This window comes from Colias croceus, chromosome W (genome assembly GCF_905220415.1).
Source record: "Colias croceus chromosome W, ilColCroc2.1".
NCBI lineage: Eukaryota > Metazoa > Arthropoda > Insecta > Lepidoptera > Pieridae > Colias > Colias croceus.
In genome coordinates this window covers 849,146-873,724 of record NC_059567.1, presented here as the reverse complement: position 1 = coordinate 873,724, position 24,579 = coordinate 849,146, and the positions used below count along the sequence as shown (strand labels likewise).

General features: G+C 44.6%; 2 protein-coding genes across 3 annotated transcripts in view; one reads left to right on the top strand and one right to left on the bottom strand.

Moving 5' to 3' along the window:
- LOC123704897 overlaps positions 1-24,579 on the top strand; it is a 490,404-nt gene that overhangs the window by 250,350 nt on the left and 215,475 nt on the right. The gene's annotated exons all lie outside the window — the stretch shown is intronic.
- On the bottom strand, positions 1,122-3,930 carry LOC123704898 (myb/SANT-like DNA-binding domain-containing protein 3). Its single transcript, XM_045653394.1, has 8 exons — positions 3,319-3,930; positions 2,370-2,556; positions 2,225-2,290; positions 2,014-2,146; positions 1,821-1,916; positions 1,624-1,704; positions 1,437-1,505; positions 1,122-1,362 (listed from the first exon to the last, which is right to left on the bottom strand). Exons 1-8 carry the CDS (start codon positions 3,390-3,392, stop codon positions 1,178-1,180), a joined length of 891 nt encoding a protein of 296 aa, XP_045509350.1. The 5' UTR covers positions 3,393-3,930; the 3' UTR covers positions 1,122-1,177.

Here is a 24,579-nt window from a genome sequence, read left to right as displayed (position 1 = left end):
GCCGTCGGAATGAAGAAAAGTTAAACGCTTTTGAAAAGTACCTACCACGACATGGAGTTTGTTTCACGGTTTCGCCTCTCGAAAGAAACAGTTTTATATTTGGACTCTGTTTTCGGTAGTAGCATTAAGCCGTTGACGAAAAGAAACCGAGCCATACAGCCAGTGGACCAAATTCTCATAGCTCTCCGTTATTATGCAACAGGTAGCTATCAACGCGTAATAGGCGATATTTTTGAGGTTGAACAACCAACCGTGCATAGAATAGTGCATAGAGTGACGGCCAAAATAGCCAGCTTGAAGTCAAGATTTATAAATATGCCAACACAAGAAGAATTTCCAGTAGTGGCCAATGAGTTCTTTGCAATAGCAGGATTTCCACGAGTTGTGGGAGCTGTTGACTGCACTCATATCAAAATTAATTCTCCAGGTATGTGCTTGCCAACTTCACTGTTAATCATATCCCCAAATTTTATGTTTGATTAATAATGCTAATATTACACAGCAGATAAGTCTGTGTAACATTACCATTAACAGTACTATACATAGAAAAAATTAGCTTTATTGTCACATAATACAACTATAATTTATTTTCAGGAGGGGCCCAATCTGAAATTTATCGGAACAGAAAAGGCTATTTTTCTTTAAATGTGCAAATGGTGTGCGATGCAAGACTGCGCATTAGGAATATTATTGCTAGATGGCCAGGTTCTGTGCATGACAGTACCATATTTAACGATTCACCACTGTGTGCCCAATTAGAGCGTGGGGACTTTGGGACAGGTATTATTCTTGGGGACAGTGGTTATCCATGTCGTCCTTATTTACTTACCCCATTAATAAATACAAGGACAGCTGCTGAAGAAGCTTACAATCGGTCCCAAATAAGCACCAGAAATCCTGTGGAGAGGCTCTTCGGTGTTCTGAAAAGAAGATTTCCTTGCCTTCAAAAAGGCATGGGCCTAAAAATAAAAAATATCCCACCGGTCATTGTAGCATGTGCAGTGCTTCATAACATTGCCCTATCACGATCGGATGAACTTTGGGACGAGGATATTTCCTTACCCTATGTTGAGGAGGAATTTATGGTACAACAACCTATAGGGCTTGAAACCAATCAAAACTTCATAGTAAGGACCAATTTAATAAATACACATTTTTCCACTTAAATATAGGTTTATTAAGATTTAGATTTTAGTTTCTGTAGTCTCAATTTCCAAAACTGCATTTTTATTTTGTACAGATTCATTTTCATTTTGCTCTTGTTCATGAGGTGTTTGGTTTCTAATTTGGCATTTCTAAGTTTTGTCCGAAAATATTGCTGTTTCACTGTAGTATGTGTAGGTTTCAATGTCTTCAATTGTCCTGAAAAATGTAATTAGTGCAAAATTATTGAAAATCTTATAATAATAGCAAAGAACAATTAATTAGATAATTACCAGCTGAGGATGATGTTGGATGCATGCTTTTTTCTTGGGGTATGATGATTGTTGCAGCTTGTTGGTCATCTATCAAAATAATTACAAGTTAATGAACTGCCTTCACATAGCTAAAATTATACTTAGTTTCAATATTACATCAAATTTAACATTTAACTTATACAATAACAAAAAAAAATAATATTACCAGCTGTATTTATTGATGTAACTGTACAAGGTTTGTTATTTTCTGCTGTATTCTTGTTTGCCATGGCTATGTATTGGTCATCTAAAATAAAGTAATATTTACTTATAGTACTTATACAATTCATAAAAAAGAATTAAAAATTTAATGAAAATGAAAAAATATATATTTGGACCCACATTAATAGAAACTACATTTACCCAAGATTTGGATTATTTCTACTTCAGAAGAGGATTTAATTCCGCTATCAGTTTTTTTCGTATAACTGTCTATTGTTACTTCTGGTTCTGTATCTCCTATAAATTAAAAAGGAACATAATTATAATTTTGCATAAACAAAATTTATTTCAATAATGCCAATTCCTTTGATTTTAAAGCATATATTACACAAACCAAAATATGCTGCAGCATCATCATAGGGATTAGGTAATGGTTGAATTTGAGGAGCAACCATGGCTAGAATTTGTGCATCTTGTTCTGTCAATACACTTTTGTATGCTCCACCACCAGTACGATTAATTTCTTTCTATAAAAATAAAGAAAATATTATGAGGAAATATTCAGTAAGGTCCTACTTCTTTACAAATATTTAATTTAAACAAACCTTATCTAATGATGCCTTTGTTTTCACATCTCTCATGCTGTCAGTGGTCTCATAGTACTGAAGCCGCTTAAAAAATATAATAAAAATAAATTAATATTTAGGTATGTTATATGATAAAATAGATACCTTATAAAATCAAGCCTACATTTGCCTTAGCTATGTTCTTTTTAGACCTCTGTTTGAGGTTCTCATAGAGGTGACGTAGCTGTTGCCAGGTTCTGGAGCCGCTCACAGCAACAGTATTATACTGCTGGCATACTGTTTCCCAAGCCTCTCGCTTCTTCAGTATCATGTGAGCGTTGGTCTCTTTGTTCTCAATAATATTTTGATATCTGAAAGAAAATTGATATAATTACATATTTACATGGAGAGTGAAAAATTAAACTTGGTATCTGTAATTTATTTTTTTTGTATTTTTGACATTATTTATATATTGTGTTTGTCTGATGTTGTTTGTGTATTATTTTGTATTTAATTAAATGTTTAATTTCTATGTTTTATTTCATTTTAATTTTAATTCTGCTATAATGTACCTATGGACTATGTTTGAAATAAATGAATTGATTGATTGATTGATTGTAAATTATTGAGTATGTGTGAATGCTCATTGTATTGGTCCTTGTAGAAAAAAAAACTGCCCGGTTTTTTTCTAGCATCTACAAAAACAAGCGAAATATCATGTTTGTTGTATAGGAGCCCCCTTAAATAATTATTTTATTCTGGTGTTTAGTATTTGTTGTTATAGCGGCAACAGAAATACATAATCTCTGAAAATTTCAACTATCTAGCTATTACGGTTCATGAGATACAGCCTGGTGACAGACGAACGAACGGACGGACAGACAGCGAAGTCTCATGAATAGGGTTCCGTTTTACCTTTTAGGCAAGGTCCCCTAAAAAGTACTTGTAATAAACTATTTATAAGTTGAGATTTTCAGATGATAAGTGGTCACAAGGGTTACACATTCATTATCACTAGTTACAGACAACAGTTGCCCTGGCTCTGTAGGTTATAGGGGTGCATATGAGCAAAGTATTTCATGCTACGTAAAGTATAATATAGTATTTTATTGTTCATGTGGGTAAGTACTTACTTTTTTATCACTTCCAAGAGCATATCTTTCTCAGCAGGTGTATAATTAGATCCACGTTTCTTCTTATCCTCCATCGTGAATCAGTTATTAGGATTTTAATAATAAAATAATGGTCAACTGAAATTCACTCCACTAATGAAATGTTTAAATTATCGCGCGTAACAATGTCATTACACTTGACGATGAAATGACACTTGACGTTCCAATCTACGTCAAACGTATCCAGAAAATTTTCTTTTTTTAAGACGTCTTAAATAAATATTTAACTTATTTTTACGTAAAAAGACATATAATTTCAATAGTAATTCAAACCATAATTACATTATGCTGATACATTTCAAATAATTTATAGATATATTCATATTCATTCAAACAAGACTGCGTAAAACGAATACAAGACGTGACCTAAATTATTTTGTAATAGAGAACATGCTGATTACAATTTTTCTAGCAGGATGTTGCCATTATGTAAACATTTGAGGACTGCTTGCCTAATCACGGTTTCAAATTGCTTGAGTGGCGTTTGTGTATAGCAGTTAAATTTACGGGATGCTTATCTTTAAGTTGCAATTAGATGAGTTTGAGATTTGAGTGGCGTTTCAGTATTCGGCCGTTAAAGAATTAATAATTTTTTACTTTTACTTTTACTTACTTTTACTTTAATCGAACCGGTAGTTTTCACGTGATGTCTTCACATACAGACAGACAGACAGACAGACAGACAGACAGACAAAATTTTTTTTAATCACATATTTGGGTTTGGTATCGATCCAGTAACACCCCCTGCTAGTTATTTTTTCAATATTTTCAATGTACAGAATTGACCCTTCTACAGATTTATTATATGTATTATAGATTAGATTAAAATCCATACTTAATATACTTAATATAATATTATTATAATATATAAAGCTACACTACCACTCACTCACTCACTGACATCGCTTTTCTCGGAAACTACGTGGAAAGTGGGGGGGATTTCGACGTGATCGTGTAGAGGTGCGCCGAGTGACCAGAGGAAAAATATAGCGATCTCGATCACCTTCGAATACCGAGTGGACCCCTGGAGGTGCGCAGAAACGGTGCCACTTGGAGGGGGGGTGTCTGAACAAAAAATGCTCGGAACTGGTGGCGATTACCAGGGGTGGTGGAAAAATGGGGATTTTCGCGAAAACAAGATGGCCGCCGTACTTTGCTAAAATCGCCGTTTATGAATCCTTACGTCTCAAATTTGGCACACGTGCTCTGTTCGAGCCGGCAAATCGATCGGTGCCCCGTTCGAGTGGCTCCGGGCCCTGGTTTCCGACTTTCATACATTGGAAAATCCAACGGCCCGCGGAAACGGTGCGAGTTGGGTGGGGGGTCCCGGAACTAAAAATGATCACCACCCTGGGACGCTACCAGGGAGCCGTAGTGGGACGCTCGATTTTGGAATTTTTCCATTTTTGGCGCAAACATAAAAACGTAAATTTAGCCGAGGTGGTGCAATGGAGAAATACACCAATGATGCATTCGTACTCGCCCAGCTCCCAGGATATCCAGAAAAATCCGAAATCTTAAACTTTCCCTCATCTCTCGAAGACGGTCAACGGCCCGCGCAAACGGTAGCAGCTACATCTGGGGTGCTCAAACTAAACTTGTAGTAGACCTCGAGCAATTACCACAGATAGTGAAAAAAATTCAAAATGGCGGAAAAAATGGCCGCCGCCATACAAATTCTAAAATGGCCATCTCTGGTCCGATCGCGCTGAAACTTGGCACAGGGGCTTTAGTCGAGCCGCACATTGAGATGGCATACTCATAATCGAGTTTCCATCGCTGGTTTCCGAGTTTCATACAACGCGAAATTCGACGGCTCTCCAAAACGGCACTAGAGAGCCGGGGGGTGTAGAACTAAAAATTGATCAGGAAGATGGGGCGCTCCCAGGGCAATCGAGAAATTTCAAATTGGACGCCATTTTTTTTTTCAAAAATGGCCAATTTTTCAAAGCAAGATGGTGGCGCCGGTTACTTTACGATCGGTCTGAAAATTGACTTCTGTGCTTTAATCGGTCAGATTTACAAAACTGCATACTCAGAATTTCTCTCCGACCCCCGGTTTCCATTTTCCATACATCACGAAATTCAACGGCTCTCTGAACCGGTGGCACTTAGGTCGGGGTTGCCGTAGTAAAAAATGTTCAAAAACTTGGTCCGCTTCCAGGCACATAAAAATTTTTGCTAAAAAGCGAAATTTTTTTTTTCGAAAATTTTGTATGGAAATTTCCATAGTAGGAAGGGTAATTGAATAGCATCGGCAAAAGACGGCACCGCGGGCTGCTTGCTGCCCGCGCACCGCGCAACTTCGAGGGTTGACAGCCTCCCGGAGTAGAAAATATTTATTAACTTTTGAACTACCGCACGAGCCAAGCGAGCGAAGCGAGCGAGTCACGGCAGCGGCCAGCGTAAATATTCAAATAGGTAGCGAGGAGCGAAGCGACGAGCGTGTTAGGTTAACTTTTGAACTACTTACCGCACGAGCCAAGCGAGCGAAGCGAGCGACTCGCGTCAACGGCCGGCCTAAATATTGAAATAGGTAGCGAGGAGCGAAGCGACGAGCGTGTTAGGTTAACTTATGAACTACCTACCGCACGAGCCAAGCGAGCGAAGCGAGCGAGTTGCGGCAGCGGCCGGCCTAAATATTCAAATAGGTAGCGAGGAGCGAAGCGACGAGCGTGTTAGGTTAACTCTTGAACAGTTTATTATGAAAAGTCACTGCCCGCTATCGATAGACGTTTCAAAAATTTTACCAATATTTGAATAAGTAATTCATAAGCAGTTTAAGTAGCGAGGAGCGAAGCGACGAGCGTGTAAGGTTAACTTTTGAACTACCACACGAGCCATGCGAGCGAAGCGAGCGAGTCACGGCAGCGGCCGGCTTAAATATTCAAATAGGTAGCGAGGAGCGAAGCGACGAGCATGTTAGGTTAACTTTTGAACTACCTATCGCACGAGCCAAGCGAGCGAAGCGAGCGAGACGCGGCAGCGGCCGGCCTAAATATTCAATTAGGTAGCGAGGAGCGAAGCGACGAGCGTGTTAGGTTAACTCTTGAACAGTTTATTATGAAAAGTCACTACCCGCTATCGATAAGACGTTTCAAAAATTTAACAATATTTGAATAAGTAATTTATAAGCAGTTTCGACTAACTGTAGAATCGCTGTTAGCAGATGTTACAAATGGAAAGGAAATTCGAATGCATTTTCAAATGACTGAAGATTTCTGCCCTGGGATGAGCCGCGAGCTGCTTGCAGCTCGCGCACCACGCACCCTCGAAGGTGGACAGCCCCCCGGAATAGAAAATATTTGAATGGGGAATTTATAAGCATTACCGACTGACTGTAGAATCGCTGTTAGGAGATGTAACAAATGGATAGGAAATTCGAATGCATTTTCAATTGACTGAAGATTTCTGCCCTGGGATGAGCCGCGAGCTGCTTGCAGCTCGCGCACCACGCACCCTCGAAGGTGGACAGCCCCCCGGAATAGAAAATATTTGAATGGGGAATTTATAAGCATCACCGACTGACTGTAGAATCGCTGTTAGGTGATGTAACAAATGGAAAGGAAATTCGAATGCATTTTCAAATGACTGAAGATTTCTGCCCTGGGATGAGCCGCGAGCTGCTTGCAGCTCGCGCACCACGCACCCTCGAAGGTGGACAGCCCCCCGGAATAGAAAATATTTGAATGGGGAATTTATAAGCATTACCGACTGACTGTAGAATCGCTGTTAGCAGATGTAACAAATGGACAGAAAATCCGAATATATTTTCAAATGACTGCCCTATTGCTTCAACCCAGGGGCAAAAGGGGCTCGCGGGCTGCTTGCAGCCCGCGCACTACGCTCCCTCGAAGGTGGACAGCCTCCCGGAGTCGAAAATACTTGAATGGGGAATTTATAAGCATTACCGACTGACTGTGGAATCGCTGTTAGCAGAAAATTACAAATGGACTGGGAATTCTAACACATTTTCTAATGACTGCCCTATTGCTTCAACCCAGGGGCAAAAGGGGCTCGCGGGCTGCTTGCAGCCCGCGCACAACGCACCAGCTAGTTATCATATTATCATATATATATAAAGCTACACTACCACTCACTCACTGACTGACTGACATCGGGTTTCTCGGAAACTACGCGGAAAGTTGGGGGGATTTCGACGTGATCGTGTAGAGGTGCGCCGAGTGACCACCGGAAAAATATTGACATCTCCAACACCCTGGACAAGAGAGTGGACCCCTGGAGGTGCGCAGAAACGGTGCCACTTGGAGGGGGGGTGTCTGAACAAAAAATGCTCGGAACTGGTGGCGATTACCAGGGGAGGTGGAAAAATGGGGATTTTCGCGAAAACAAGATGGCCGCCGTACTTTGCCAAAATCGCCGTTAATGAATCCTTACGTCTCAAATTTGGCACACGTGCTCTGTTCGAGCCGGCGAATCGATCGGTGCCCCGTTCGAGTGGCTCCGGGCCCCCGTTTCCAACTTCCATACAACATAAACTCCAACGGCCCGCGGAAACGGTGCGAGTTGGGTGGGGGGTCCCGGAACTAAAAATGATCAACACCCTGGGACGCTACCAGGGAGCCATGGTGGGACGCTCGATTTTGGAATTTTTCCATTTTTGGCGCAAACATAAAAACGTAAATTTAGACGAGGTGGTGCAATAGAGAAATACACCAATGATGCATTCGTACTCGCCCAGCTCCCAGGATATCCAGAAAAATCCGAAATCTTAAACTTTCCCTCATCTCTCGAAGACGGTCAACGGCCCGCGCAAACGGTAGCAGCTACATCTGGGGTGCTCGAACTAAACTTGTAGTAGACCTCGAGCAATTACCACAGAGTGCAAAAAAAATTCAAAATGGCGGAAAAAATGGCCGCCGCCATACAAATTCTAAAACGGCCATCGCTGGTCCGATCGCGCTGAAACTTGTCACAGGGGCTTTAATTGAGTCGCATATTAAGTTGGCATACTCATAATCGAGTTTCCATCGCTGGTTTCCGAGTTTCATACAACGCAAAATTCGACGGCTCTCTGAAACAGCGCGAGATAGGTGGGGTGTGTAGAACTAAAAAATGATCAGGAAGATGGGGCGCTACCAGGGCAATCGAGAAATTTTAAATTGGACGCAATTTTTTTTTCAAAAATGGCCGATTTTTTGAGGCAAGATGGTGGCGCCGGTTACTTTACGATCGGTCTGAAAATTGACTTCTGTGCTTTAATCGGCCATATTTACAAAACTGCATACTCAGAATCTCTCTCCGACCCCTGGTTTCCATTTTCAATACATCACGAAATTCAACGGCTCTCTGAACCGGTGGCACTTAGGTCGGGGTCGCCGAAGTAAAAAATGCTTCAAAACCTGGTCCGCTTCCAGTCATGTAAAAATTTTTGGTAAAAAGCGAAATTTTTTTTTTCGAAAATTTTGTATGGAAATTTCCATAGTAGAAAGGGTAATAGGAATAGCAACGGCAAATACGGCGCCGCGGGCTGCTTGCTGCCCGCGCACCGCGCAACTTCGAGGGTTGACAGCCTCCCGGAGTAGAAAATATTTATTAACTTTTGAGCTACCTCACGAGCCAAGCGAGCGAAGCGAGCGAGTCACGGCAGCGGCCAGCGTAAATATTCAAATAGGTAGCGAGGAGCGAAGCGACGAGCGTGTTAGGTTAACTTTTGAACTACTTACCGCACGAGCCAAGCGAGCGAAGCGAGCGAGTCGCGTCAACGGCCGGCCTAAATATTCAAATATGTAGCGAGGAGCGAAGCGACGAGCGTGTTAGGTTAACTCTTGAACAGTTTATTATGAAAAGTCACTGTCCGCTATCGATAAGACGTTTCAAAAATTTTACCAATATTTGAATAAGTAATTTATAAGCAGTTTAGGTAGCGAGGAGCGAAGCGACGAGCGTGTAAGGTTAACTTTTGAACTACCACACGAGCCATGCGAGCGAAGCGAGCGAGTCACGACAGCGGCCGGCCTAAATATTCAAATAGGTAGCGAGGAGCGAAGCGACGAGCGTGTTAGGTTAACTTTTGAACTACCTACCGCACGAGCCAAGCGAGCGAAGCGAGCGAGTTGCGGCAGCGGCCGGCCTAAATATTCAAATAGGTAGCGAGGAGCGAAGCGACGAGCGTGTTAGGTTAACTCTTGAACAGTTTATTATGAAAAGTCACTGCCCGCTATCGATAAGACGTTTCAAAAATTTTACCAATATTTGAATAAGTAATTTATAAGCAGTTTAGGTAGCGAGGAGCGAAGCGACGAGCGTGTAAGGTTAACTTTTGAACTACCACACGAGCCATGCGAGCGAAGCGAGCGAGTCACGGCAGCAGCCGGCCTAAATATTTAAATAGGTAGCGAGGAGCGAAGCGACGAGCGTGTTAGGTTAACTTTTGAACTACCTATCGCACGAGCCAAGCGAGCTAAGCGAGCGAGTCGCGGCAGCGGCCGGCCTAAATATTCAAATAGGTAGCGAGGAGCGAAGCGACGAGCGTGTTAGGTTAACTCTTGAACAGTTTATTATGAAAAGTCACTGCCCGCTATCGATAAGACGTTTCAAAAATTTAACAATATTTGAATAAGTAATTTATAAGCAGTTTCGACTGACTGTAGAATCGCTGTTAGCAGATGTTACAAATGGAAAGGAAGACTTCTTCCCTGGGATGAGCCGCGAGCTGCTTGCAGCTCGCGCACCACGCACCCTCGAAGGTGGACAGCCCCCCGGAATAGAAAATATTTTAATAGGGAATTTATAAGCACTTTCGATTTACTGTGGAATCGCTGTTAGCAGATAAAAGCAAATTGACAGGGAATTTTAACGCATTTTCAAATGACTGAAGATTTTTGTCCCTGGGATGTACCGCGGGCTGCTTGCAGCCCGCGCACCACGCACTCTCGAAGGTGGACAGCCCCCCAGAGTAGAAAATACTTGAATGGGGAATTTATAAACATTTCCGACTGAGTGTACAATCGCTGTAAGCAGATAGTAACAAATGGACAGAAAATTCGAATGCATTTTCAAATGACTGCCCTATTGCTCCAACTCAGGGGAAAAAGGGCTCGCGGGCTGCTTGCAGCCCGCGCTCAACGCACCCTCGAAGGTCGACAGCATTCCAGAATAGAAAATTTTTGAATTGGAAATTTATAAATATAAATTTATAAATTGGAAATTTATAAGCACTTCCGATAGACTGTGGAATCGCTGTTAGCAGAAAATTACAAATGGACTGGGAATTTTAACACATTTTCTAATGACTGCCCTATTGCTTCAACCCAGGGGCAAAAGGGGCTCGCGGGCTGCTTGCAGCCCGCGCACAACGCACCAGCTAGTTATAATATATAAAGCTACACTACCACTCACTCACTGACATCGCTTTTCTCGGAAACTACGTGGAAAGTGGGGGGGATAATGACGTGATCGTGTAGAGGTGCGCCGAGTGACCACCGGAAAAATATTGACATCTCCAACACCCTGGACAAGAGAGTGGACCCCTGGAGGTGCGCAAAAACGGTGATACCTGGAGGGGGGGTGTCTGAACAAAAAATGCTCAGAACTGGTGGCGATTACCAGGGGAGGTGGAAAAATGGGGATTTTCGCGAAAACAAGATGGCCGCCGTACTTTGCCAAAATCGCCGTTTATGAATCCTTACGTCTCAAATTTGGCACACGTGCTCTGTTCGAGCCGGCGAATCGATCGGTGCCCCGTTCGAGTGGCTCCGGGCCCCGGTTTCCAACTTCCATACAACGTAAAATCTAACGGCCCGCGGAAACGGTGCGAGATGGGTGGGGGGTCCCCGAACTAAAAATGATCACCACCCTGGGACGCTACCAGGGAGCCATAGTGGGACGCTCGATTTTGGAATTTTTCCATTTTTGGCGCAAACATAAAAACGTAAATTTAGACGAGGTGGTGCAATGGAGAAATACACCAATGACGCATTCGTACTCGCCCAGCTCCCAGGATATCCAGAAAAATCCGAAATCTTAAACTTTCCCTCATCTCTCGAAGACGGTCAACGGCCCGCGCAAACGGTAGCAGATACATCTGGGGTGCTCGAACTAAACTTGTAGTAGACCTCGAGCAATTACCACAGATAGTGAAAAAAATTCAAAATGGCGGAAAAAATGGCCGCCGCCATACAAATTCTAAAACGGCCATCGCTGGTCCGATCGCGCTGAAACTTGGCACAGGGGCTTTAATCGAGTCGCATATTATGTTGGCATACTCATAATTGAGTTTCGATCGCTGGTTTCCGAGTTTCATACAACGCAAAATTTGACGGCTCTCTGAAACGGCGCGAGATAGGTGGGGGGTGTAGAACTAAAAAATGATCAGGAAGATGGGGTGCTACCAGGGCAATCGAGAAATTTTAAATTGGACGCAATTTTTTTTTCAAAAATGGCCAATTTTTCGAGGCAAGATGGTGGCGCCGGTTACTTGACGATCGGTTTGAAAATTGACTTTTGTGCTCTGATCGGTCAGGTTTACAAAACTGCATACTCAGAATTTCTCTCCGACCCCCGGTTTCCATTTTCCATACATCACGAAATTCAACGGCTCTCTGAACTGGTGGCACTTAGGTTGGGGTCACCAAGGTAAAAAATGTTTAAAAACTTGGTCCGCTTCCAGGCACATAAAAATTTTTGCTAAAAAGCGAAATTTTTTTTTTCGAAAATTTTGTATGGAAATTTCCATAGTAGGAAGTGTAATTGAATAGCATCGGCAAAAGACGGCACCGCGGGCTGCTTGCTGCCCGCGCACCGCGCAACTTCGAGGGTTGACAGCCTCCCGGAGTAGAAAATATTTATTAACTTTTGAACTACCGCACGAGCCAAGCGAGCGAAGCGAGCGAGTCACGGCAGCGGCCAGCGTAAATATTCAAATAGGTAGCGAGGAGCGAAGCGACGAGCGTGTTAGGTTAACTTTTGAACTACTTACCGCACGAGCCAAGCGAGCGAAGCGAGCGAGTCGCGTCAACGGCCGGCCTAAATATTCAAATAGGTAGCGAGGAGCGAAGCGACGAGCGTGTTAGGTTAACTTATGAACTACCTATCGCACGAGCCAAGCGAGCGAAGCGAGCGAGTTGCGTTAGGTAGCGAGGAGCGAAGCGACGAGCGTGTAAGGTTAACTTTTGAACTACCGCACGAGCCATGCGAGCGAAGCGAGCGAGTCACGGCAGCGGTCGGCCTAAATATTCAAATAGGTAGCGAGGAGCGAAGCGACGAGCGTGTTTGGTTAACTTTTGAACTACCTATCGCACGAGCCAAGCGAGCGAAGCGAGCGAGTCGCGGCAGCGGCCGGCCTAAATATTCAAATACATAGGTAGCGAGGAGCGAAGCGACGAGCGTGTTAGGTTAACTCTTGAACAGTTTATTATGAAAAGTCACTGCCCGCTATCGATAAGACGTTTCAAAAATTTAACAACATTTGATTAAGTAATTTATAAGCAGTTTCGACTGACTGTAGAATCGCTGTTAGCAGATGTTACAAATGGAAAGGAAATTCGAATGCATTTTCAAATGACTGAAGATTTTTGCCCTGGGATGAGCCGCGAGCTGCTTGCAGCTCGCGCACCACTCACCCTCGAAGGTGGACAGCCCCCCGGAATAGAAAATATTTGAATGAGAAATTTATAAGCACTTCCGATTGACTGCGGAATCGCTGTTAGCAGATAATAACAAATTGACGGGGAATTTTAATGCATAATGAATTTGATTTTAATCGACGCTACTAAAAAGACTGAAGTTTTCAATATGTTTTATACATCTTCACACATATTAAACTGAATTCGCAAGGGTGATAGTACAGTTAATCTGTTTTTGTTAAGAAGTTATTCAAAGCTTATATTTCTTTGTTAATTTATGTATGTTATTTTAATTTAGTTAAGTTTTTTTTTGTTTTATAAAATTGTATCTCTGTCGCATTGGGCATTGTCCTGTAATGGCATGTGATGTCTTTTAAATAAATAAATAAATATTTTATTGAGTGAATAAGCCAATCGTTCACGCTTTATAAGCGTAGGACTTACACCAATAGTAGCACACTACTCTTTGTTTTTGTATTGAAAATAGCGTATTTTTGTATTGCGAATAATGTAGTTCTTGAGTTGCAAGTAAGGTAAATAGCACAACTAAATATTATGTAGTAATTAAGTAGGTATATTAAATCGTTTTTATTTTTTACTTTTCCGTTTTTGAAGTCGGTTTTTTTAACGTAGTTATTTTTTATTTAATACTTTTTAGTGTATTTTTCATCGGGAATCAATGATTTTTCATAATTGACTGTAGATTGTAGAATCTCTGTTAGCATATAGTAACAAATGGACAGGAAATTCGAATGCATTTTCAATTGACTGAAAATTTCTGCCCCGGGATGAGACGCACCTGCACCTTCGAAAGTGGACAGCCTCCCGGAGTGGAAAATACTTGAATGGGGAATTTATAATCATTACCGACTGACTGTAGAATCGCTGTTAGCAGATGTAACAAATGGACAGAAAATTCGAATGCATTTTCAAATGACTGAAGATTTCTGCCCTGGGATGAGCCGCGAGCTGCTTGCAGCTCGCGCACCACGCACCCTCGATGGTGGATAGCCCCCCGGTATAGAAAATATTTGAATGGGGAATTTATAAGCACTTCCGATTGACTGTGGAATCGCTGTTAGCAGATAAAAGCAAATTGACGGGGAATTTTAACGCATTTTCAAATGACTGAAGATTTCTGCCCTGGGATGCTTCGCGGGCTGCTTGCAGCCCGCGCACCACGCACCCTCGAAGGTGGACAGCCTCCCGGAGTGGAGAATACTTGAATGGGGAATTTATAAGCATTACCGACTGACTGTAGAATCGCTGTTAGCAGATGTAACAAATGGACAGGAAATTCGAATGCATTTTCAAATGACTGCCCTATTGCTTCAACTCAGAGGCAAAAGGGGCTCGCGGGCTGCTTGCAGCCCGCGCACAACGCACCAGCTAGTTATAATATATAAAGCTACACTACCACTGACTGACTGACTGACATCGGGTTTCTCGGAAACTACGCGGAAAGTTGGGGGGATTTTGACGTGATCGTGTAGAGGTGCGCCGAGTGACCTCCGGAAAAATATTGACATCTCCAACACCCTGGACAAGAGAGTGGACCCCTGGAGGTGCGCAAAAACGGTGATACCTGGAGGGGGGGTGTCTGAACAAAAAATGCTCAGAACTGGTGGCGATTACCAGGGGTGGTGGAAAAATGGGGATTTTCGCGAAAACAAGATGGCCGCCGTACTTTGCCAAAATCGCCGTTTATGAATCCTTACGTCTCAAATTTGGCACACGTGCTCTGTTCGAGCCGGCGAATCGATCGGTGCCCCATTCGAGTGGCTCCGGGCCCCAGTTTCCAACTTCCATACAACATAAAATCCAACGGCCCGCGGAAACGGTGTGAGTTGGGTGGGGGGTGCCGGAACTAAAAATGATCACCACCCTGGGACGCTACCAGGGAGCCGTAGTGGGACGCTCGATTTTGGAATTTTTCCATTTTTGGCGCAAACATAAAAACGTAAATTTAGACGAGGTGGTGCAATAGAGAAATAAACCAATTACGCATTCATACTCGCCCAGCTCCCAGGATATCCAGAAAAATCCGAAATCTTGAACTTTCTCACAGCCCGCGGAGACGGTCAACGGCCCGCGCAAACGGTAGCAGCTACATCTGGGGTGCTCAAACTAAACTTGTAGAAGACCTCGAGCAATTACCACAGATAGTGAAAAAAATTCAAAATGGCGGAAAAAATGGCCGCCGCCATACAAATTCTAAAACGGCCATCGCTGGGCCGATCACGCTGAAACTTGGCGCAGGGGCTTTAATCGAGCCTCAAATTGAGTTGGCATACTCATAATCGAGTTCCCATCGCTGGTTTCCGTGTTTCATACAACGCAAAATTCGACGGCTCTCTGAAACGGCGCAAGATAGGTGGGGGGTGTAGAACTAAAAAATGATCAGGAAGATGGGGTGCTACCAGGGCAATCGAGAAATTTCAAATTGGACGTAATTTTTTTTCAAAAAATGGCCAATTTTTCAAAGCAAGATGGTGGCGCCGGTTCCGTCACGATCGGTCTGAAAATTGACTTCTGTGCTCTGATTGGTCAGATTTACAAAACTGCATACTCAGAATTTCTCTCCGACCCCCGGTTTCCATTTTCCATACATCACGAAATTCAACGGCTCTCTGAACTGGTGGCACTTAGGTTGGGGTCACCAAGGTAAAAAATGTTTAAAAACTTGGTCCGCTTCCAGGCACATAAAAATTTTTGCTAAAAAGCGAAATTTTTTTTTCGAAAATTTTGTATGGAAATTTCCATAGTAGGAAGGGTAATTGAATAGCATCGGCAAAAGACGGCACCGCGGGCTGCTTGCTGCCCGCGCACCGCGCAACTTCGAGGGTTGACAGCCTCCCGGAGTAGAAAATATTTATTAACTTTTGAACTACCGCACGAGCCAAGCGAGCGAAGCGAGCGAGTCACGGCAGCGGCCAGCGTAAATATTCAAATAGGTAGCGAGGAGCGAAGCGACGAGCGTGTTAGGTTAACTTTTGAACTACTTACCGCACGAGCCAAGCGAGCGAAGCGAGCGAGTCTTGTCAACGGCCGGCCTAAATATTCAAATGGGTAGCGAGGAGCGAAGCGACGAGCGTGTTAGGTTAACTTATGAACTACCTACCGCACGAGCCAAGCGAGCGAAGCGAGCGAGTTGCGGCAGCGGCCGGCCTAAATATTCAAATAGGTAGCGAGGAGCGAAGCGACGAGCGTGTTAGGTTAACCCTTGAACAGTTTATTATGAAAAGTCACTGCCCGCTATCGATAAGACGTTTAAAAAGTTTACCAATATTTGAATAAGTAATTTATAAGCAGTTTAGGTAGCGAGGGGTGAAGCGGCGAGCGTGTAAGGTTAACTTTTGAACTACCACACGAGCCATGCGAGCGAAGCGAGTGAGTCACGGCAGCGGCCGGCCTAAATATTCAAATAGGTAGCGAGGAGCGAAGCGACGAGCGTGTTAGGTTAACTCTTGAACAGTTTATTATGAAAAGTCACTGCCCGCTATCGATAAGACGTTTCAAAAATTTAACAATATTTGAATAAGTAATTTATAAGCATTACCGACTGACTGTAGAATCGCTGTTAGGAGATGTAACAAATGGATAGGAAATTTGAATGCATTTTCGAATGACTGAAGATTTCTGCCCTGGGATGAGCCGCGAGCTGCTTGCAGCTCGCGCACCATGCACCCTCGAAGGTGAACCGCCCCCCGGAATAGAAAATATTTGAATTTGAAATTTATAAACACTTCCGATTGACTGTGGAATCGCTGTTTGCAGATAATAGCAAATTGACGGGGAATTTTAATGCATTTTCAAATGACTGAAGATTTCTGTCCTGGGATGCTTCGCGGGCTGCTTGCAGCCCGCGCACTACGCTCCCTCGAAGGTGGACAGCCTCCCGGAGTCGAAAATACTTGAATGGGAAATTTATAAGCATTACCGACTGACTGTGGAATCGCTGTTAGCAGAAAATTACAAATGGACTGGGAATTCTAACACATTTTCTAATGACTGCCTTATTGCTTCAACCCAGGGGCAAAAGGGGCTCGCGGGCTGCTTGCAGCCCGCGCACAACGCACCAGCTAGTTATAATATATAAAGCTACACTACCACTCACTGACTGACTGACATCGGGTTTCTCGGAAACTACGCGGAAAGTTGGGGGGATTTCGACGTGACCGTGTAGAGGTGCGCCGAGTGACCACCGGAAAAATATTGACATCTCCAACACCCTGGACAAGAGAGTGGACCCCTGGAGGTGCGCAGAAACGGTGCCACCTGGAGGGGGGGTGTCTGAACAAAAAATGCTCGGAACTGGTGGCGATTACCAGGGGAGGTGGAAAAATGGGGATTTTCGCGAAAACAAGATGGCCGCCGTACTTTGCCAAAATCGCCGTTTATGAATCCTTACGTCTCAAATTTGGCACACGTGCTCTGTTCGAGCCGGCGAATCGATCGGTGCTCCGTTCGAGTGGCTCCGGGCCCCCGTTTCCAACTTCCATACAACGTAAAATCCAACGGCCCGCGGAAACGGTGCGAGTTGGGTTGGGGGTCCCGGAACTAAAAATGATCACCACCCTGGGACGCTACCAGGGAGCCATAGTGGGACGCTCGATTTTGGATTTTTTCCATTTTTGGCGCAAACATAAAAACGTAAATTTAGACGAGGTGGTGCAATGGAGAAATACACCAATGACGCATTCGTACTCGCCCAGCTCTCAGGATATCCAGAAAAATCCGAAATCTTAAACTTTCCCACATCTCGCGAAGACGGTCAACGGCCCGCGCAAACGGTAGCAGCTACATCTGGGGTGCTCGAACTAAACTTGTAGTTGACCTCGAGCAATTACCACAGAGTGCGAAAAAAATTCAAAATGGCGGAAAAAATGGCCGCCGCCATACAAATTCTAAAATGGCCATCGCTGGTCCGATCGGGCTGAAACTTGGCACAGGGGCTTTAATCGAGCCGCACATTAAATTGGCATACTCATAATTGAATTATCACTGCTGGTTTCCGAGTTTCATACAACGCGAAATTCGACAGCTCTCTGAAACGGCGCAAGATAGGTGGGGGGTGTAGAACTAAAAAATGATCAGAAAGATGGGGCGCTACCAGGGCAATCGAGAAATTTCAAATTGGACGCCATATTTTTTTTCAAAAATGGCCGATTTTTCGAGGCAAGATGGTGGCGCCGGTTACTTCACTATCGGTTTGAAAATTGACTTCTGTGCTCTAATCGGCCAGATTTACAAAACTGCATACTCAGAATCTCACTTCGACCGCTGGTTTCCATTTTCCATACATCACGAAATTCAACGGTTCTCTGAATCGGTGACAGGTAGGTCGGGGTCGCCGAAGTAAAAAATACTTCAAAACTTGGTCCGCTTCCAGGCATATAAATTTTTTTGTTAAAAAGCGAAATTTTTTTTTTCGAAAATTTTGTATGGAAATTTCCATAGTAGGAAGGGTAATTGAATAGCATCGGCAAAAGACGGCACCGCGGGCTGCTTGCTGCCCGCGCACCGCGCAACTTCGAGGGTTGACAGCCTCCCGGAGTAGAAAATATTTATTAACTTTTGAACTACCTACCGCACGAGCCAAGCGAGCGAAGCGAGCGAGTCACGGCAGCGGCCAGCATAAATATTCAAATAGGTAGCGAGGAGCGAAGCGACGAGCGTGTTAGTTTAACTTTTGAACTACTTACCGCACGAGCCAAGCGAGCGAAGCGAGCGAGTCGCGTCAACGGCCGGCATAAATATTCAAATAGGTAGCGAGGAGCGAAGCGACGAGCGTGTTAGGTTAACTTATGAACTACCTACCGCACGAGCCAAGCGAGCGAAGCGAGCGAGTTGCGGCAGCGGCCGGCCTAAATATTCAAATAGGTAGCGAGGAGCGAAGCGACGAGCGTGTTAGGTTAACTCTTGAACAGTTTATTATGAAAAGTCACTGCCCGCTATCGATAAGACGTTTCAAAAATTTTACCAATATTTGAATAAGTAATTTATAAGCAGTTTAGGTAGCGAGGAGCGAAGCGACGAGCGTGTAAGGTTAACTTTTGAACTACCACACGAGCCTTGCGAGCGAAGCGAGCGAGTCACGGTAGCGGCCGCCGGCCGGCCTAAATATTCAAATAGGTAGCGAGGAGCGAAGCGACGAGCGTGTTAGGTTAACTTTTGAACTACCTATCGCACGAGCCAAGCGAGCGAAGCGAGCGAGTCGCGGCAGCGGCCGGCCTAAATATTCAAATAGGTAGCGAGGAGCGAAGCGACGAGCGTGTTAGGTTAACTCTTGAACAGTTTATTATGAAAAGTCACTGCCCGCTATCGATAAGACGTTTCAAAAATTTTACCAATATTTGAATAAGTAATTTATAAGCAGTTTCGACTGACTGTAGAATCGCTGTTAGCAGATGTTACAAATGGAAAGGAAATTCGAATGCATTTTCAAATGACTGAAGATTTCTGCCCTGGGATGAGCCGCGAGCTGCTTGCAGCTCGCGCACCACTCACCCTCGAAGGTGGACAGCCCCCCGGAATAGAAAATATTTGAATGGGGAATTTATAAGCATTACCGACTGACTGTAGAATCGCTGTTAGGAGATGTAACAAATGGATAGGAAATTCGAATGCATTTTCAAATGACGGAAGATTTCTGCCCTGGGATGCTTCGCGGGCTGCTTGCAGCCCGCGCACTACGCTCCCTCGAAGGTGGACAACCTCCCGGAGTGGAAAATACTTGAATGGGGAATTTATAAGCATTACCGACTGACTGTAGAATCGCTGTTAGCAGATGTAACAAATGGACAGGAAATTCGAATGCATTTTCAAATGACTGCCCTATTGCTTCAACTCAGGGGCAAAAGGGGCTCGCGGGCTGCTTGCAGCCCGCGCACCACGCACCCTCGAAGGTCGACAGCATTCCAGAATAGAAAATATTTGAATTGGGAATTTATAAGCACTTCCGATTGACTGTGGAATCGCTGTTAGCAGGAAATTACAAATGGACTGGGAATTCCAACACATTTTCTAATGACTGCCCTATTGCTTCAACCCTGGGGCAAAAGGAGCTCGCGGGCTGCTTGCAGCCCGCGCACAACGCACCAGCTAGTTATTATAATATATAAAGCTACACTACCACTGACTCACTGACTCACTGACATCGGTTTTCTCGGAAACTACGTGGAAAGTGGGGGGGATAACGACGTGATCGTGTAGAGGTGCGCCGAGTGACCAGAGGAAAAATATAGCGATCTCGATCATCTTCGAAAACCAAGTGGACCCCTGGAGGTGCGCAAAAACGGTGCCACCTGGAGGGGGGGTGTCTGAACAAAAAATGCTCAGAACTGGTGGCGATTACCAGGGGAGGTGGAAAAATGGGGATTTTCGCGAAAACAAGATGGCCGCCGTACTTTGCCAAAATCGCCGTTTATGAATCCTTACGTCTCAAATTTGGCACACGTGCTCTGTTCGAGCCGGTGAATCGATCGAAGCCCCGTTCGAGTGGCTCCGGGCCCCCGTTTCCAACTTCCATACAACGTAAAATCCAACGGCCCGCGGAAACGGTGTGAGATGGGTGGGGGGTCCCCGAACTAAAAATGATCACCACCCTGGGACGCTACCAGGGAGCCATAGTGGGACGCTCGATTTTGGAATTTTTCCATTTTTGGGGCAAACATAAAAACGTAAATTTAGACGAGGTGGTGCAATGGAGAAATACACTAATGACGCATTCGTACTCGCCCAGCTCCCAGGATATCCAGAAAAATCCGAAATCTTAAACTTTCCCTCATCTCTCGAAGACGGTCAACGGCCCGCGCAAACGGTAGCAGATACATCTGGGGTGCTCGAACTAAACTTGTAGTAGACCTCGAGCAATTACCACAGATAGTGAAAAAAAATCAAAATGGCGGAAAAAATGGCCGCCGCCATACAAATTCTAAAACGGCCATCGCTGGTCCGATCGCGCTGAAACTTGGCACAGGGGCTTAAATCGAGTCGCATATTAAGCTGGCATACTCATAATTGAGTTTCCATCGCTGGTTTCCGAGTTTCATACAACGCAAAATTTGACGGCTCTCTGAAACGGCGCGAGATAGGTGGGGGGTGTAGAACTAAAAAATGATCAGGAAGATGGGGTGCTACCAGGGCAATCGAGAAATTTCAAATTTGACGCAATTTTTTTTCAAAAATAGCCAATTTTTCAAAGCAAGATGGTGGCGCCGGTTACTTCACGATCGGTCTGAAAATTGACTTCTGTGCTTGAATCGGCCAGATTTACAAAACTGCATACTTAGAATTTCTCTCCGACTCCCGGTTTCCATTTTCCATACATCACGAAATTCAACGGCTCTCTGAACTGGTGGCAGGTAGGTCGGGGTCGCCGAAGTAAAAAATACTTCAAAACCTGGTCCGCTTCCAGGCATATAAAAATTTTTGGTAAAATGCGAAATTTTTTTTTTCGGAAATTTTGTATGGAAATTTCCATAGTAGGAAGGGTAATTGAATAGCATCGGCAAAAGACGGCACCGCACCGCGCAACTTCGAGGGTTGACAGCCTCCCGGAGTCGAAAATATTTATTAACTTTTGAACTACCTACCGCACGAGCCAAGCGAGCGAAGCGAGCGAGTCACGGCAGCTGCCAGCATAAATATTCAAATAGGTAGCGAGGAGCGAAGCGACGAGCGTGTTAGGTTAACTTTTGAACTACTTACCGCACGAGCCAAGCGAGCGAAGCGAGCGAGTCGCGTCAACGGCCGGCCTAAATATTCAAATAGGTAGCGAGGAGCGAAGCGACGAGCGTGTTAGGTTAACTTATGAACTACCTACCGCACGAGCCAAGCGAGCGAGTTGCGGCAGCGGCCGGCCTAAATATTCAAATAGGTAGCGAGGAGCGAAGCGACGAGCGTGTTAGGTTAACTCTTGAACAGTTTATTATGAAAAGTCACTGCCCGCTATCGATAAGACGTTTCAAAAATTTTACCAATATTTGAATAAGTAATTTATAAGCAGTTTAGGTAGCGAGGAGCGAAGCGACGAGCGTATAAGGTTAACTTTTGAACTACCACACGAGCCATGTGAGCGAAGCGAGCGAGTCACGACAGCGGCCGGCCTAAATATTCAAATAGGTAGCGAGGAGCGAAGCGACGAGCGTGTTAGGTTAACTTTTGAACTACCTATCGCACGAGCCAAGCGAGCGAAGCGAGCGAGTCGCGGCAGCGGCCGGCCTAAATATTCAAATAGGTAGTGAGGAGCGAAGCGACGAGCGTGTTAGGTTAACTCTTGAACAGTTTATTATGAAAAGTCACTGCCCGCTATCGATAAGACGTTTCAAAAATTTAACAATAATTGAATAAGTAATTTATAAGCAGTTTCGACTGACTGTAGAATCGCTGTAAGCAGATGTTACAAATGGAAAGGAAATTCGAATGCATTTACAAATAACTGAAGATTTCTGCCCTGGGATGAGCCGCGAGCTGCTTGCAGCTCGCGCACCATGCACCCTCGAAGGTGGACAGCCCCCCGGAATAGAAAATATTTGAATGGGGAATTTATAAGCATTACCGACTGACTGTAGAATCGCTGTTAGGAGATGTAACAAATGGATAGGAAATTCGAATGCATTTTCAAATGACTGAAAATTTCTACCCTGGGATGCTTCGCGGGCTGCTTGCAGCCCGCGCACTACGCTCCCTCGAAGGTGGACAGCCTCCCGGAGTGGAAAATACTTGAATGGGGAATTTATAAGCATTAACGACTGACTGTAGAATCGCTGTTAACAGATAAAAGCAAATTGACGGGGAATTTTAACGCATTTTCTAATGACTGAAGATTTTTGTCCCTGGGATGTACCGCGGGCTGCTTGCAGCCCGCGCACCACGCACCCTCGATGGTGGATAGCCCCCCGGAATAGAAAATATTTGAATGGGGAATTTATAAGCAGTTTCGACTGACTGTAGAATCGCTGTTAGCAGACGTTACAAATGGAAAGGAAATTCGAATGCATTTTCAAATGTCTGAAGATTTCTGTCCTGGGATGAGCCGCGAGCTGCTTGCAGCTCGCGCACCACGCACCCTCGAAGGTGAACCGCCCCCCGGAATAGAAAATACTTGAATGGGGAATTTATAAGCATTACCGACTGACTGTAGAATCGCTGTTAGCAGATAATAACAAATGGACAGAAAATTCGAATTTATTTTCAAATGACTGCCCTTTTGCTTCAACTCAGGGGCAAAAGAGGCTCGCGGGCTGCTTGCAGCCCGCGCACAACGCACCCTCGAAGTTCGCCAGCATTCCAGAATAGAAAATATTTGAATTGGGAATTTATAAGCACTTCCGATTGACTCTGGAATCGCTGTTAGCAGAAAATTACAAATGGACTGGGAATTCTAACACATTTTCTAATGACTGCCCTATTGCTTCCACCCAGGGGCAAAAGGGGCTCGCGGGCTGCTTGCAGCCCGCGCACAACGCACCAGCTAGTTATAATATATAAAGCTACACTACCACTGACTGACTGACATCGGGTTTCTCGGAAACTACGCGGAAAGTTGGGGGGATTTCGACGTGATCGTGTAGAGGTGCGCCGAGTGACCACCGGAAAAATATTGACATCTCCAACACCCTGGACAAGAGAGTGGACCCCTGGAGGTGCGCAAAAACGGTGATACCTGGAGGGGGGGTGTCTGAACAAAAAATGCTCAGAACTGGTGGCGATTACCAGGGGTGGTGGAAAAATGGGGATTTTCGCGAAAAAAAGATGGCCGCCGTACTTTGCCAAAATCGCCGTTTATGAATCCTTACGTCTCAAATTTGGCACACGTGCTCTGTTCGAGCCGGCGAATCGATCGGTGCCCCGTTCGAGTGGCTCCGGGCCCCCGTTTTCAACTTCCATACAACGTAAACTCCAACGGCCTGCGGAAACGGAGCGAGTTGGGTTGGGGGTCCCGGAACTAAAAATGATCACCACCCTGGGACGCTACCAGGGAGCCATAGTGGGACGCTCGATTTTGGAATTTTTCCATTTTTGGCGCAAACATAAAAACGTAAATTTAGACGAGGTGGTGCAATGGAGAAATACACCAATGACGCATTCGTACTCGCCCAGCTCCCAGGATATCCAGAAAAATCCGAAATCTTAAACTTTCCCTCATCTCTCGAAGACGGTCAACGGCCCGCGCAAACGGTAGCAGCTACATCTGGGGTGCTCAAACTAAACTTGTAGTAGACCTCGAGCAATTACCACAGATAGTGAAAAAAATTCAAAATGGCGGAAAAAATGGCCGCCGCCATACAAATTCTAAAATGGCCATCTCTGGTCCGATCGCGCTGAAACTTGGCACAGGAGCTTTAGTCGAGCCGCACATTGAGATGGCATACTCATAATCGAGTTTCCATCGCTGGTTTCCGAGTTTCATACAACGCAAAATTCGACGGCTCTCTGAAACGGCACTAGATAGCCGGGGGGTGTAGAACTAAAAATTGATCAGGAAGATGGGGCGCTCCCAGGGCAATCGAGAAATTTCAAATTGGACGCCATTTTTTTTTCAAAAATGGCCAATTTTTCAAAGCAAGATGGTGGCGCCGGTTACTTTACGATCGGTCTGAAAATTGACTTCTGTGCTCTGATTGGTCAG

Excerpts from the sequence above, each read along its gene's own strand:
- LOC123704898 (XM_045653394.1), bottom strand. The coding sequence starts at position 3,392 with ATGGAGGATAAGAAGAAACGTGGATCTAATTATACACCTGCTGAGAAA. Across the intron at positions 1,705-1,820 it reads AGAAATAATCCAAATCTTGG|ATGACCAATACATAGCCATG; the intron begins GTAAATGTAGTT and ends ACTTTATTTTAG. Across the intron at positions 1,506-1,623 it reads TACATCAATAAATACAGCTG|ATGACCAACAAGCTGCAACA; the intron begins GTAATATTATTT and ends TTATTTTGATAG.